This window comes from Gekko japonicus, unplaced genomic scaffold, assembly GCF_001447785.1.
Source record: "Gekko japonicus isolate JY-2015 unplaced genomic scaffold, Gekko_japonicus_V1.1 scaffold234, whole genome shotgun sequence".
NCBI lineage: Eukaryota > Metazoa > Chordata > Lepidosauria > Squamata > Gekkonidae > Gekko > Gekko japonicus.
The window spans coordinates 920,704-934,807 of NW_015161954.1; the positions used below are offsets into that span (position 1 = coordinate 920,704).

The following is a 14,104-nucleotide window of genomic DNA, read 5'->3' on the forward strand; positions in this document are numbered from 1 at the left end:
AGCCACCAGATCACCTCTAGCACGCTGCTGGGCCCGGCTCCCCAACCCAAGACAAAACAAACAACCAGGTAGCTCACCTCAGGAAGGGCAGAAGCTGGGCAACAGAGCAGTCCTCCTTCTGGGCCAGGGTATCTCCAGGAGCACGAGGCAGAGGACTGCCGGGGAGGGTAGCAGCGCCCCCTTTCACAGGGCAAGCAAACTGCAGCTGAGGGAAGGCGGGGCCAGCCCAAATTAGGAAACACAAAGCATACTGCTGTATTTCTGTGCTGCCTGAGCAAATGCATCCGTGCTGCATGGCCATTGGGAAGGGAACCTCTCGCCCCTGTGCTGTGGTAAAAATTGCTGTGCTGGTCAGGGGAAATTGGTGCACCAGCACAGCTTGGCGCAGCTTAAAGGGAACCTAGCTCACCACTGTCAGCTCTTTTTCCACCCAAACCAGGTTCCTGTGTTGGTGGAAGGTAGCTGATAAGAGGGAGCTGTGGGAGAAAAAGAATAAGCAGGGAAAGGAGTAATTGCCATCCTGCCTTCAAGGTTCTCCATTGCAAAGTGTGCCACTCTGTCCCTGCTTTGCATGGGTGAAGCAGCTTTGGGTGGGATTATGAAATAAAAACCTCTTTGAGGGGCATCAGCATGGGAAAGAAGCCATTAAAGTCTTTCTCCATGACAGGCTAGCTTTCCCTGTGCCAGAATGTGGGCGTGGGGTGAGTATTCAAATATGCAAGGCCCACTGTCACTCTAGAGTAACACGTTAATGATATCATCACCAGGCACTGTTCCTGAATGTTTGGAACTGGCTTGACGGTGCTGGATGGAGAGGCAGCCCGGCCATAGGGGATACCTTGCCCCAACCAATGAGCTTACACTCCCTGACTGCACCAAAAAAAACCCCACCACCAACCCTACATTACAGCACATTTCAATTTTACAGACATCCCCAAAGCAGCCACACTCAGGGCTGTGTCACAGTTCAGAGCACCTTTTTTACATCTACATTCTCAATCACAACTTTGGGAGTTGAAGTCTGCCAGTATGAGGCCCCCTGGACAATGCTTAGGGCTAGGTTGTCCAAATCTGCTCATCCCTCAAGGTGCTTGTGATTAGAAGTTGCCAGTTTAATGGCAAAGAAAATGATTAGGTTAACATAATCAAGTCATATTAAATGCTCATGTAAGATGCGTGTTCCAGATTGGAGAAATATGCCTTTATTGGTAAGAGTGGCTTTGAAATTCTACAGTTAATTCGAAGAAGCCTTATATAAATTATCTGTCACCAGAGGTAATTTTTAATCTTTGCCTTCCATCCCATATGTTATTCCAGATATTGGTTCACCATCCCTTCCTGCCTACCCCCTTTTAAACTTATTTTTGGAAAATCTGACAGTATTTTGGCCTGAGGGGAGGGGTGACTTACTGGGTTGCAGGCCGCTGTAATGACTGAGAAGGGGGAAAACGTCCATGAGAGTAAGCCCCATTAAGCACAGTCGCATTAGTTAATGTACCAGTATTTGTATTCTGCAAATGCCCAGGGGGTTGCCCCATTTTTTTCTGGGAAGAAAGTCTCTGTGCTTGCACAGAACACAACTTGTCTTTGTGCATCTGAAGACAGCTGATTATGCAAACTGGACTCTGGGTCCCAAGCAAGCTCTCTGCACTATGGCGCCATGTGCCTTCCCCCCATGGGCCACTTTGGGGCACTCGCTACACAAAAAAGGCATTTTGAGATACAAGAAGGTTCACGTCCATTAAAAATATGGGTGATCTCAATATATGCTGTGTACATAATTCAAGCATCAGTACCAACTTAGGGCATTTATTTCTGATACCCAGGGTCTTTCCAGGAGAGCAGTAGGTTCTGCGGTGCTGTATGTGTGTAGCTATTTCCAACTTGCACTATGATGCGGCAGCGAGAAGTCATAGGGACCTGGAAGGGAGTGAAGAGGGGCACGGCAGTGGTAGGCTAGGTTTGCATGGCACGGGTGAGTTTTCTAACAACTTGCATGTTTCGTATATGCTGCTCAGGTGTCTTCTGTGTGTTTTTCTTCAGCTGATATATGGAGTCTGCATGTGGGAAATATTAATTTCAGCCTTAGCATTAAAGCACATAAACTGCTGATGTTTGAGATGGCCCTGAATAAATAGCTAACAGGCCTCTCATGCAATCGTAAAAATGTTCCAAGGTGAGGCCTCTGTAATTATGGGGCAAAGGTGTGTGGGGGTGGTACAGGTATAGTCCTCTGCTGAAACTACCTATTCCTTCTTTTACAATGTGAGATTTTCAGGATCTCCCCTCTGAAACTGACCAGACTGTTGCTTCTCAGTAGCCAGTCTGGACTCATCAGTCATTTGGGAAGTCTTGTGGGATGATGGTCAGCAGACTGCTGCCGTGGGAGTTGGATAGAATGCTGCAGAAAAGGCTAAAAGAGGGTTACAACTCAGTCCACCTCAGTGCTTGGACCAAAGCATGCTGACCTAGCTGTTGTGCTGAGCCTGGGATCAGCAAATGGTGGTAGCCTCTGGGCCAGGTTTGCCCTTGTGGGGAAAGGGTGTCATCTGACACTCCAGTTCTTCACAGCAGAGGCAAACAAGGACAGTGGAGATAAGTATCCACAGCAACTAAACAACTATTTTTGGTATTCTGTCTTCAGAGTTGTCCTCAGAGTGGCAAAACCAAGTCATGTGTTCATCTTATGATTTGTGTCTCTTTCTCTTTCTAATCCTAGGGGAAAAAGAAAAGAAGAACAAGAGAAAAGCAGCAAGACTCCAATTCAGGTAAATCCACTTGTGCAAAACCCAGCACCTTATCAGATACTTGCTTATATTGGTCGTGGCTTAGTTGAGGCAGCCAAACAATAGCTGTAATCTTCCTGTAGGAGTTGCATCCGTGGCTTAATGTGACTGGGACTATCCCTGTCTATGCTAATGCTTCCTCTGTTTCATCTAGAGACAGGTCACTCTCTGTGCTATAAACTCTAATCAGTATTTCATGTCACATGAGACAAAGCATCTATTTCTTCTAGCTTTGCCACTCTCTGCAGCTGTTTCTTCTCTCTGCTCTTCTATTACATTACTGACAGATTATTTAAGAGGCAACGTACTGTTCAGATCATAGCTAGTTGCATTTTGAAGAAATCAAATCCATTCCTCTTACCTTCAACATTGCGTATGTAGCTTAATCTCTTGACTGCCTGCTTCTCTACAAAGATGCAGGAAGCAAAAGTAGAATCCCCCCCCCCATCTTTTATTGCAAGCACAGTAGCACTTCATTTGTCATGAAAAAAGCAATCCCAAATCACGAATTAGATTTGGGATCCTTGTTTGCCTGGAGTGAAAATTAAGTGGAACTCCTAGACAGAAACTTCCAATTGCAAACTGCAGACCTCAAGCCACATGTGCCTTTTCTCAGAAGTAAGTCCCATGGATTTCAGTGGTTTATTCCCCAAATAAATGCATAAGGATTGCAGCTCTAGCCTCAGAGTCCAAGGAAAAGCAAGTTTATTGCTTTTTGGGTTCATTAGACCCACTCTGTAGCCCTGTTGCTACCATTAGCCACTAATTTCTCAGGTTCCAAATAGTCTAATGTTCTCAGATTTCTGTAGATGTAGCAGCCGTTTTTAAAAACCGTACATGCATCTGAAATGTGTCATTAAGAAACAGGGCGATCACATAATGAGCAGTGATGGGGAAAGCAGTGGGAGTGGGCGGCCCATGTGTGATGGTCTGTCTAGAGAGACAATGGAGAGAAGGAAAGAGGCAGAGGTATTGCGGACCCTTGCCAAAAGCAGTGGGTAGGATCCAGCCTTGCAGGAAACTTATTGGAGATTGAGGCCAATAGTATTGTTCACCTGAAACCCGACTCTAAAACCTGATTTTTAAGTCTCATCCATAAGAATTTGGCTGTTAAGAGGACCCTTTAGCCTCCACTGCACAGGCAGGGACCACAAAAGGCCTCATGCAGCAAAGACTGGCTCTCTAGTTCAGCAACTATTCAGACATAACCCAGCCCAGCCCTTCCTTTATGGCGAAACTTGACGTTGTTGATGACTTTGCTGGATTTTTCTCAAAACTTCAGAGAAAAGGAAGGTGGCTGAGGCAAAAGGTCAACTCCAATGAGAAGGAACAACAAATCTAAAACACTAGGAAACTGAGATTGCTGCCCCAGCCTCAGCCTTCCTGGCCATGCTGTGAGAGAGATCCTTGTGGTGTTTGCCTAATGCATGCTTTATTCCAGGGGAGAGACGCAGCCAAGCGGAAGAGCTGGGTTTTATTTCGCCTGTCTAGTTTTTGTCTCCAGCAGCTCAATTGATGTTGCCTCTTTTCTTCTTCCTCCTGCTCTTGCTGCTGTTTGTGCCTCTGCCTTGCCCATTCTTCGCCACGCATGCTCCTTGTTCAGATCCTGCCTCTCCTAAGAAATGCAGAGCTCGCTTTGGCCTCAACCAACAAATGGACTGGTGCGGCCCGTGCAGGTGTGTATCAGAAACCTTTGCTTTCCAGGCTTGTTTCTCAACAAACGGGTCATTCTTCTCTGTGTGCAGTTACTTTCCATGCACCATTTTCTACAGCTGCCCTTCTTGCTAACACTACTAATCGCATTTCCTCAGGTTTGCTCTTTATGGCCTGCCTCAGTTTTTTCATTCATTGTCACCAGATTATGAATACTTTCTCTAAATGCTTCCAAGGTTGAAAGGGGGTATTTCATAGCTTGTTCCAAATAAGTAGACCATGAGGTTAAAAAGTCTTTATTACTTTCTACCAAATCCAAAAGACCACTGATAAACTGTGGATGCACATGAGATGTATTCACTGAAATTCAGTTGGACAATAGCCTGAAAACTAAACCAGAGTCTTACCTTGGGAGTTAGTAACTGTAACCCCAGGAGCCAAATCCATAGGAGTAATATGGTCTACTGCTTGCAAATCCAAAGGCCAAAGAGGGGAATTGTGGCCTCTTTGGAACAGGACTTTAAAGGACAGCCAGGGTCTGAACTCATTGCCAAAGCGGCCCTTTGTGAAGGCTGCTTGCTAGTCAGGGACATGGGAAATTTGCAAGGGCTAAGTGTGTCACTTAATCACTAGCCATGAAGCTTATTTTTTACAAACACCTGCCATAGAGTTGTACAGAACAAAGGGGAGCTGAGGATCCTTCACAATGAGTTTCTTAAATTTCTTGCTGTGCCAGCAATTGAATCAGTCTGTGGTAGAACACAATGAAAGATCTCCATATTTCAACACAGAACAGATTTCTCAGGGTGGTTCTATGCAATCCTAGTGGGGAGGTTTTTGTGTCCTAATAAAATAAAAACCAGATATTTATGTCTTCTCTTAGCACATGATCCACGTGGCTTTCATCAAGCTTGGCCTTTTATTGTAAGGATTCTTCCCCATGCCCATACACACACAGTACTTGCATCTATGCACAGTATAACGGTACTTTATCAAACTACTTATTGGGGTTGCTGAACGGCATGAGGGTCTGCAGGTGTCATGCGTGCCACTGGCAATCAGTCAGTATTTAAACGCATGCTTATCCAAACACTGGTCCCCTCTTCTTTAGGATTATTTATTCTTATAAATGGGCATACAAACATACATGTAGGGTGTATGTGTGTTCACTGTAACACATGTACTCAGCTACCACCTGGAAAATATGTCAGCTAAGAAAACCGATTGTCTGAATCTACTCTCTGGAGGAAAAACTGCAATCTAATTGTCATTATTGGTCATTTAAACCATTTGTCCTAGATTTATCTGAAGTAATATGCAAGGTCAAGGAACTAGAGTAGGCTTCCATCTTCTTCTCAGCAATGAGACATTTCTCCAGCAGGCATTTTGCAATTCGTAGTACTCATTAATAGTGGTTGATAAGGATTTACACTAATTCTGCGCTTTTGGCTCATACTGGACTAACCAAAATTGCTGGAATGATCCTTAGCAATTAACATGCTTGCTTACTTGTTTCCTTCTTTTCCACAATGGCTATCTTATTAGTAAACGATTTTTAGTTTCTGGTAGTAATAGGTGGCAATTTCAAATTCGCATGGCTTCTCTGGGCTCTGGCCCATGCCAAGATATCCACCCTGATACTTTCCAATCCACAAGCGTGGACAGATGGAAAACACTGAAGTCCAAAGTTTGGCACTTGCACCATTCTTGGGCCTCACAGAGGAAATGAATGCCACATTGGTTTAAATCCTATTAGAAAACTTGGTTCTTGTACAAACTTTCCCCTCCCTACACTGTGCAGAAAGTTGTTAGAATTCATGTATATGTTTATGAACTCTGTGGGAGTCATACCAGTAGTGCTGCAGACATCACCATGCATTATCCTTAATACGAATAAGATGGGGCTGAGATGGCAAGCCTTAAACCATATCATCCTGTTGCCCACTGAGGCTCAAGGTAGGCTCTGCATATCTCTGTGAGAGCTGTGGCAACACATCTGGCTGTGAATGGAGTTGAATGCCTGGGGTTCATATGGTAGATCAGGGAGCTTTACGTACTATGACAGAAGTGGTGTGTGCTGGGGACTTTGTACCGGCCACAGAGAAACCACCCCCATGCTGCAAGCTCTTTTCTTACCATCTCACATTTCCATTTCCTGCCTTCAGATCTGTGCGTATTCCATACAGTCAGGAGAGACTCATGTACAGTAGCTGCCTTTATGGGAAACACACTTACACAATACTCCAGACCACTTCCTTGTGTGAAAGCCACAAGTGGGATGACTTTCGGCTCTTTGACTGCCAGCTGGACATGTTAGAAAGCCCCTCTTTCATTTTAGGCAGCTTATCCCCAAAGATGTTATCCATCAGTCAGGCTTTTCAAAATTCTGGGTGTGTGTATAGAGTTTTGATGTCCCCCCGCCCCGTAAGTAAATAATGAATAACAATCCTTTCTCTGAGAGACTAATTCAAAAATGATTACTGGGGATTTGTCCCAAGATTCTTCCATTTACATTTGGAAATATAGCTCAGATCTTCCAAAACCTTTAACGTTCACAAATCGTATAATCGTATTTCCCACTACAGCAGATACACTCAAACTGCCATTCATTATTTCTGCAACATGCCCCATTCTCTTTTGGCACTAAGCTGGTAATTCTAAGCAGGTCTGCTCTGAAGTAAGTCCTACTTTATTCAGTGGGCCTTCCTCCAAAACCAGGTGTTCTTGGGATTGCAGGCTAAGTGACCAAAACATTTTGGGTGTTCTAAGTACCCCCTTTCAAAAAGAATTCCGCCTAGAGTGCTTCTGTCACTGCCAAAACACTCCATTCTTGAAGTTTTGAGAAACGGTTAAAAAAAATGTATGGGCCACTTTTTGGCAGTAGGATATTTATAGAATACTGACATTTCTGTAACTTTAAATGCACTGAGAGCCTCTTTATTCTCACCTCTTCCACATAGCACTCACCACTTTTCCCACCACCGAGGGCCATGTCATATGTGAATTTTCTCTACAGAAAAATGACGCAAATGTTTATTTTTACATGTAGACTATCACTTGTAAAAGCATGGCACAAGATTTCATTATATTGCAGCTCCACAGGTATAGTGGCGGGGCACTGTCTCAAATCATTTAGTCATAAGAAAGTAAACACAATGATAATCTTCACGTAGGAATTAATTTGTACATCAGCTAAGTGGAGGGGAAAGTTTAGATAAATCAGTCCTTCTCCATGAAGGCCCAATGTTCCTTAAATGTGGATATAGCTAATGGTTTTCTGCCTTTAGTAATCAAAATGTAACACTATTAAACACTTCAGATCTCCCTCCACGTGTTAATATCACAACTCATTTGATTCAAGTGCTGTGCACTTACACTGCCACCCATTGGAACAAGCTGGAAATTACAAGGGGTTTGAATGGAGAGGGGAGGTAATTGTTGCAGGGGGGGAAATAATTAGGAGTCTTGGGGCACCTTAAAGAATAATAAAATTTTATCCCAGAATAAGTCTCTGGGAACTAGAACACTTCAGCTAGCCCAGTAGTACTGAGGGGAGGAGAAGAAAGCATGGAATCAAGAAGTTGTTTGGGGTTTCGGCTCCCAAGACATCTGTAATGAATGCTATATTGCTTTCCTTTTAAGAATATGACCCTGTAAATTCACCCTTTATTTACAGATAACTCTCTTCACTGTTCTTAGGAGGAAAAAGAAGTGCATTCGGTACCTACAAGGAGAAGGACGCTGTGCCAGCCCAGTTTCTTCCGATGGAAGTGCTATAGACTCCCCTTCCTCCCCTTTGGATGTGCTCCAGTGCATATCCTCCGCTTTGACTTCAGACAAGCTTGCTGCCCCTGCTGTTTCTGTACATCAAAACCAAGCCAACCCTTTCCTTTTATCTGCACATCTGAAAACTGCAACAAGCACACCCGGATTCTCTTCTAAATGCTCAGCGATGCCTCGCCTATCTATAGCGCCCTGTGAACCTTCCACGCACAATGTAGTATCAATAGGAACATAATAATACAGCAGCAGCCGCCGCCACCAGGAACTTCACCAGGCACTTTGGTCTTATGACTGGTTTGCTACGTACGGAAGCTGCCCAAAGGCAACTCCAGGCTTCCTGTCAGGCCATCAGATGGCACTCTCAAGGTCAGGTAAAAGCTGTGTCAGTACCTCAGTAATTGGAGACGACTGGAGCCCTGGAACTGCATCTTTATCTAGGTCAATGACAGCACGTGTCTTTCTAAAAATGTGAGAATGAAAACTCCCAACTTAACTCTGGTCAGTAATTGTGTTAACCAACAGAACAAATCAAAACAGGAAAACAGATCTGGGTGCTATACGCGTTAAGCACAGGTTCCTGGTTCTTTTATTCACAGAGCTCTCAATGTTGCAGGCCTCTTGTCATATCTACAAGGTGTCAAAAGAGCAGGATGTCGTGGGATTTTTTTTTTAACCAGTCCAAATTCGGAGAGGGAAAAGTAGCCGATCTGATCGGCTTATCAGAAACTGTGGAATTCATTATGTCCCATCTTTGGCAAAGCGTGCAAGGTATTATATTTCTTCACATGTGCACTTCCTTTACAGCAGATGTAACAGAAGCTTGAAAACACAGAAAGGCTTATCGGGTAATAGCAAGCCCTGGCTGCTCAAGCCTCATCTATCACGAATCCTGCATTTTTGCCTTCTAAAACAAGTTACATGTCAGATGCAAATTTCTGTTTCTCCACCATATAAATGGTGCAAAAAATAGGGCCTTTCTGCAAGACTCCCCACTCCCTGTAAACTTAATTTAGATTTCAGTTGCTTATGTTATGCTTTTAGTCAGAGGCATATTGCATTTTCCGAACATAAGAGCACATCCTTTGGCTATTTAGAAATTGCAGAATGGAATGTCGCTACACAATGTTTATGCTTAAATTCTCCAGTGTGTGTGTTGTGCATCATTTATGCTGGGTCTGCTCATAGGAATGGTAAGAATTATGAAAAGTATCCCCAACAACTGGCCAGTATAATGAAAATGCTGGCTGGCTTCTGACACTTCACCAGGCCTTACCAACCCACTTCTAACCCTACTGGGGCAGCTAAAAGGGCTGGCAACTTCCTTTTGCAAAGACAGATCTAGACCCAGCTCCAGTGGCTGTTGTTTTGGGTGATCAAGGAACTCAGCTCATCTCTAATAGAAGTATGTAATTTTTGTCTCACAGAGAGCATTCACTCTCAGCCCCATTCTGTCCACTGGTCAGGCAGCGTGTGCTCTTTTGTGCTTTGCATGTCTGTGTGCTCTATATAGGGGTTTCACTCTTCCCAAACTCCTAATGCAGCCTAAAGCAGTCAACTTTACTTGTGTAGTTACTCAAGTACCATATTTGTTGCTTTTCTGGAGCAAATGTGACCTTGCAGTCTCTGGTGTCCTTCAGCTTCCTCTGTTAACAACCTACAATACTGGGGCCAAGAATAGAGATGTTGGAATATGAGTAGGGCAATTCTTGCAGTGATCATGAATTAAGGTCCCATGTCCCTCAAAGCAGTTTTGGCAAAACTGACTGCAGACCCCATTCAGGTCTAATCATCAGGATGCAGATGAAGGGAAATAGTAAAAAGACTCCATGTGTCTTAAACATAATGCTGAAATAGAGTCTTACTTTTGTTATCACCCAGCACAAAATGATACTGAAAATAGATGAGCAATGTACATGCAAGCCTAATAACATAGTATTTAGCTTTACCTTCCTTCAGTTTATATTTTTACTTTGCAACAGCTACTTAAATTAGTACCACTGCTTACAACTTTTGATATGACAGAACTAAAGCAAAATGTGGATATGCACCACCTTTGCTGTGCAGAAATTTAGTGCACATGTGCTTGCAATGGAGTTCCTCACCTACAATTTGAGATTTGATGACGTTTCTCACCCATTTTATGCTTTCTGATACTGATTTTCTAAAAGCCTCAGAGAGAGTAATCATACAGGTATAACTTCACTAAGATATCTGGAATTATTCTAGAATATTATAATCAAGCTGTGGCTAATTTTTTTATTTGAAAAAAAGTTATGTGCTAAACCGAGAGACAGCTAGTGAGAGCAAGATGGGCCTTCCTTTTATACTATTTTAAGAACACACAAAGTATCCTAACTGTTGTATACAGCAGAATACAACATTTAAGACCACCCTTAACATTCTGACTAATTAGATATGTTCCTACAGGGTTACCAAAGAGGAATCTATAAAGTACAAGGCACTTCCATTACAATCAATTCATTACTGACTTGAAAAAAAACATACTTGAAATACAAGATGTAGCACAGAGATTCTGATAAGATATATAATGAAGTTGATCTTGATTTTGTAGCTAGCATATTCTGTACTTGCAAGGATCATTTTTTCAACCTTCCTTTGCTAGAGAAACAAGTAGTTTTAACCTGAAGAAATTAAAACTAAAATGGAGGTTAAAAGTAGTAGAAACTCTCTGGCTCTGATGCAGTAAGAGGTAAGCATTTTCAAGAACGTTGCACCTTCTTTGTGCAAATGGCTGTGGCCAAGGGGGGGGGGGGATTCCTAGTCTCTCAGCTGGCAAGTGTCTGCTCCAGGCATAGCCCCATGCATCTTGCCCCTCATGAGGAACAGACAAAAGCCAATAGCCAGCTTTTCCTTTTCTTAAAACTGATGAATAGGAGATGTAAAAACCTAGCCAGCAACTTAAACACATGTAACAATTCTTCAACGATACTGGGTGCCTCAGATGCAGGCTTAAATTTAGGTGGCCTAAACAAGAAATGCCTTCCTATTTTTTTAAAAAAATATTTTGTATGTATGGATGGTAACTATCAAGCAACCACTGCCCAAAACCTTTGTATTATGGCAGGTGGCCTATTCATAAGAGGGCAGTTGCAAAGGAAAGCTGATATACATTAACACCACATGAAACAATAGTGAACCGGCTATGTTAATTCATTTAATGGGAGCAGAGAGCTCCTGGGCATACAGCTACACTTTCCATGGCTCGCAACTGTTTTTTGCCACCTGCTACATTCAGTCTTCCTGGGCAAATTGTTTTGTACAGCTACAGATTCAGAAGCACTAATAATTCTGACCCCTCTCTCTTTCTGTTACAAATTGCCTCTGAATTTGCTCCTGTGTTCCAGGAAAAACCTCATTCTAAGTTCTCTCTTCTCATTCCCAGATTCACAAGCACGCTGACATTCTGTAAAACACCCTTATTATTGCAGCTCAGTATAATACGACTGGCCTCAAGAGCAGCCAGGGCAGATGCTAGTTTGTATTTTGATAAATGTCACAGGACTCATCAAGCCTTTTGATGTAAATGCAGATGATGCATCTGTCATCACCCAGAGCCACAAGCTGGGCACAACTGATTTCTAAGACACCCCTGATTTACAGGATGACAATAATATGAAGAAAAATCTCCTTATACTTAGAAGAGTTAAAACCCAACTACAAAGAATGATTAGCGAGTGAGATGCTCTTAGGAACATCACACGCAGATCTCAAAATCAGAACTGACACTTAAATGCCAAAAAAAGTATAAAAATGCTATACTGTCTTTTATATCAATACATTTATCTGTTTTTGTAGAATGAAGCTCTGCCCATTTTTTTACTCAGTTTCTAATTCATTCAGGGCAATTTCAGTTCTAGCAGCATATTTGATTTGTTGAATCCTGTTTGAATGTCCAAGTCATAGAAGTACCACTTCAATAAATCACATAACCACTGTATGTATGTAGCAGGGATATATGTTCTGCAGTAGTTTTCCCATTTGTTCGAACTATCATCTGTTGTAATTTTTTTTTTACTTTGAGCTTGTGGGGTTTTTTTGCTGTTTGTTTTAAAGTTGTTTACAGCTTTATAAATAAAATAATCTACCAGACTGTCCATTCAAAAATGGGCCTCTGGAGACTATAATCCTATAAAATGAACTGCTTACACATGCTTTATTTGTACTTTGACAATTCCTTATCATTTTAGATATATCACCCATTTAGATATATCACCATCGTGTTGAACACTCTAATGCATGTTTCTGGACCAGAAAATTTGATTTAATTCTTGAGAAAAAATAGCATTTGGGACAATATTAAGATAGACTGTAAAATACACACATTACAAGGCCAATGCTTTAGCATATACTGCTTTTAAATGGAAGATGGACAGAACCCAACAGGAAAGATGCACGCTTAAGTCAAGTGAAGCATTTGTGACAACTGTGGCCAAAGGATTAAAAAAGGAACAAATATGCAACTATTTTATTTCACCATTAATACTGCATGAGACTGAAGCTCCGTTATCCGATCAGAGAAATAAGGGCCCATTCTCTGCCCCTCACAGTTCTATCAGAAGGCTCAACTTACTTCCCCATATACTTCAGTACAGGGCGCTATCCTGCCTCTCAGCAGCCAAAATAGATCCAACTCAACCTGTAAGAAGCACCATTTGATAAAACAAATTATCCATTCAGGCAGAAAAGTCCTTTAGAGCCTTAGCTATGGAGGCCGGACTAAGCAAAATTAGAGAAAGACTGAATAAATGCCTGATTTAATCCCCATTGCTCTAGAACCTTCACAGACTAAAGGGAACATGGTCAGGCACAGCGGACAGACATAGAGGGGCAATGTCACACCTACTTACCTATGTGCATAAGAAGTCTTAGTGTCCCCCTCTCCCCTCCAGCAAGGGTGGAGGGGGAAGTTACAGGGTAAAGTGCTCATTTCTTTACCTCCTTCAAAACGTGGAAGGGACAGGAGGTACTAACTGTGCTGTATACTGGAGGAGGAGGGAGGCATTGCATGGATGAAATAACATATGGCCCAAACTGTGGCACTGACTAACTGAGCCAAAAAAAAGGAGTGTTTAACAGGTGACTGAACTTCCGAAGTCATCATCTGCTAACTAAAAATGAGGAGTGATTGAAACTGCTTTTGGAAATCCTGAGCAATGTCTCCTAACAGTAGCTGGAGAAGATTTACTCAGTTCCAATGCTCTGTTATCTCCTGCCTCTGGGTCTACATTGAGAAAGTGGTGCCTTCTCTCATTCCCAGAAACCCTAGACCCTCAAAAGTAGGTCTAGCATGTCCCCTGGCTTCAATGCCAGCCAGGCTCATTTGCTCCCTTACTATGTAATACAAGATGAGCCTTAGGTTAACTCAAACCCTCCTTCTGCCAGTCAGTCTTACCCCCCACCCCCAGAGTTCATGTGCACCACCAGGGACCCTTAACCCACAGAAATAAGCTCCTTCCTTTCCTCACATGGACTCAATATCACCAGGGACCCTTAACCCACAGAAATACTCAAGCTCCTTCCTTTCCTCACATGGACTCAAACAGTTAACAACTTTTAAGGCAACCCATGCCCCAAGGTAGATTCCAATTTTCAGAACAGGCAAGGCAGTGAGCATTCTTTCATGCAATCCAGTGCTGGGCTCAGTGAGCAAGCAACCATTTTGGAGAACATGGTCTGAAAAGCAAGGCATGTATACGGTTGAAACCGTACAAGACAGAGCTACTGGAGCCATTGAATGAAGACTTGAAAGTTTTGGTAAATCTATCAGGTTAAGTCAGAAAATTGTGTTCGTTTAGAAGTGTATTTGAACATCCACATATTGCCTTATGAGGCTCATCTTCTGTTAGCCCTTTCTGAAAGTG

At 42.8% G+C, this 14,104-nt stretch overlaps 1 protein-coding gene across 1 annotated transcript in view; it reads left to right on the forward strand.

The window, feature by feature from the left end:
* Positions 1 to 8,733, forward strand: part of TCF7 (transcription factor 7 (T-cell specific, HMG-box)) — a 176,109-nt gene extending 167,376 nt beyond the window's left edge. Inside the window, exons 11-13 of the mRNA XM_015429472.1 lie at positions 2,720 to 2,768; positions 4,390 to 4,462; positions 8,139 to 8,733. Of these exons, the coding sequence (XP_015284958.1) occupies positions 2,720 to 2,768; positions 4,390 to 4,462; positions 8,139 to 8,457 (441 nt within the window). The 3' untranslated portion in view covers positions 8,458 to 8,733. The remainder of the gene's footprint in view (positions 1 to 2,719; positions 2,769 to 4,389; positions 4,463 to 8,138) is intronic.
* The last annotated feature ends 5,371 nt before the right edge of the window (positions 8,734 to 14,104 follow it).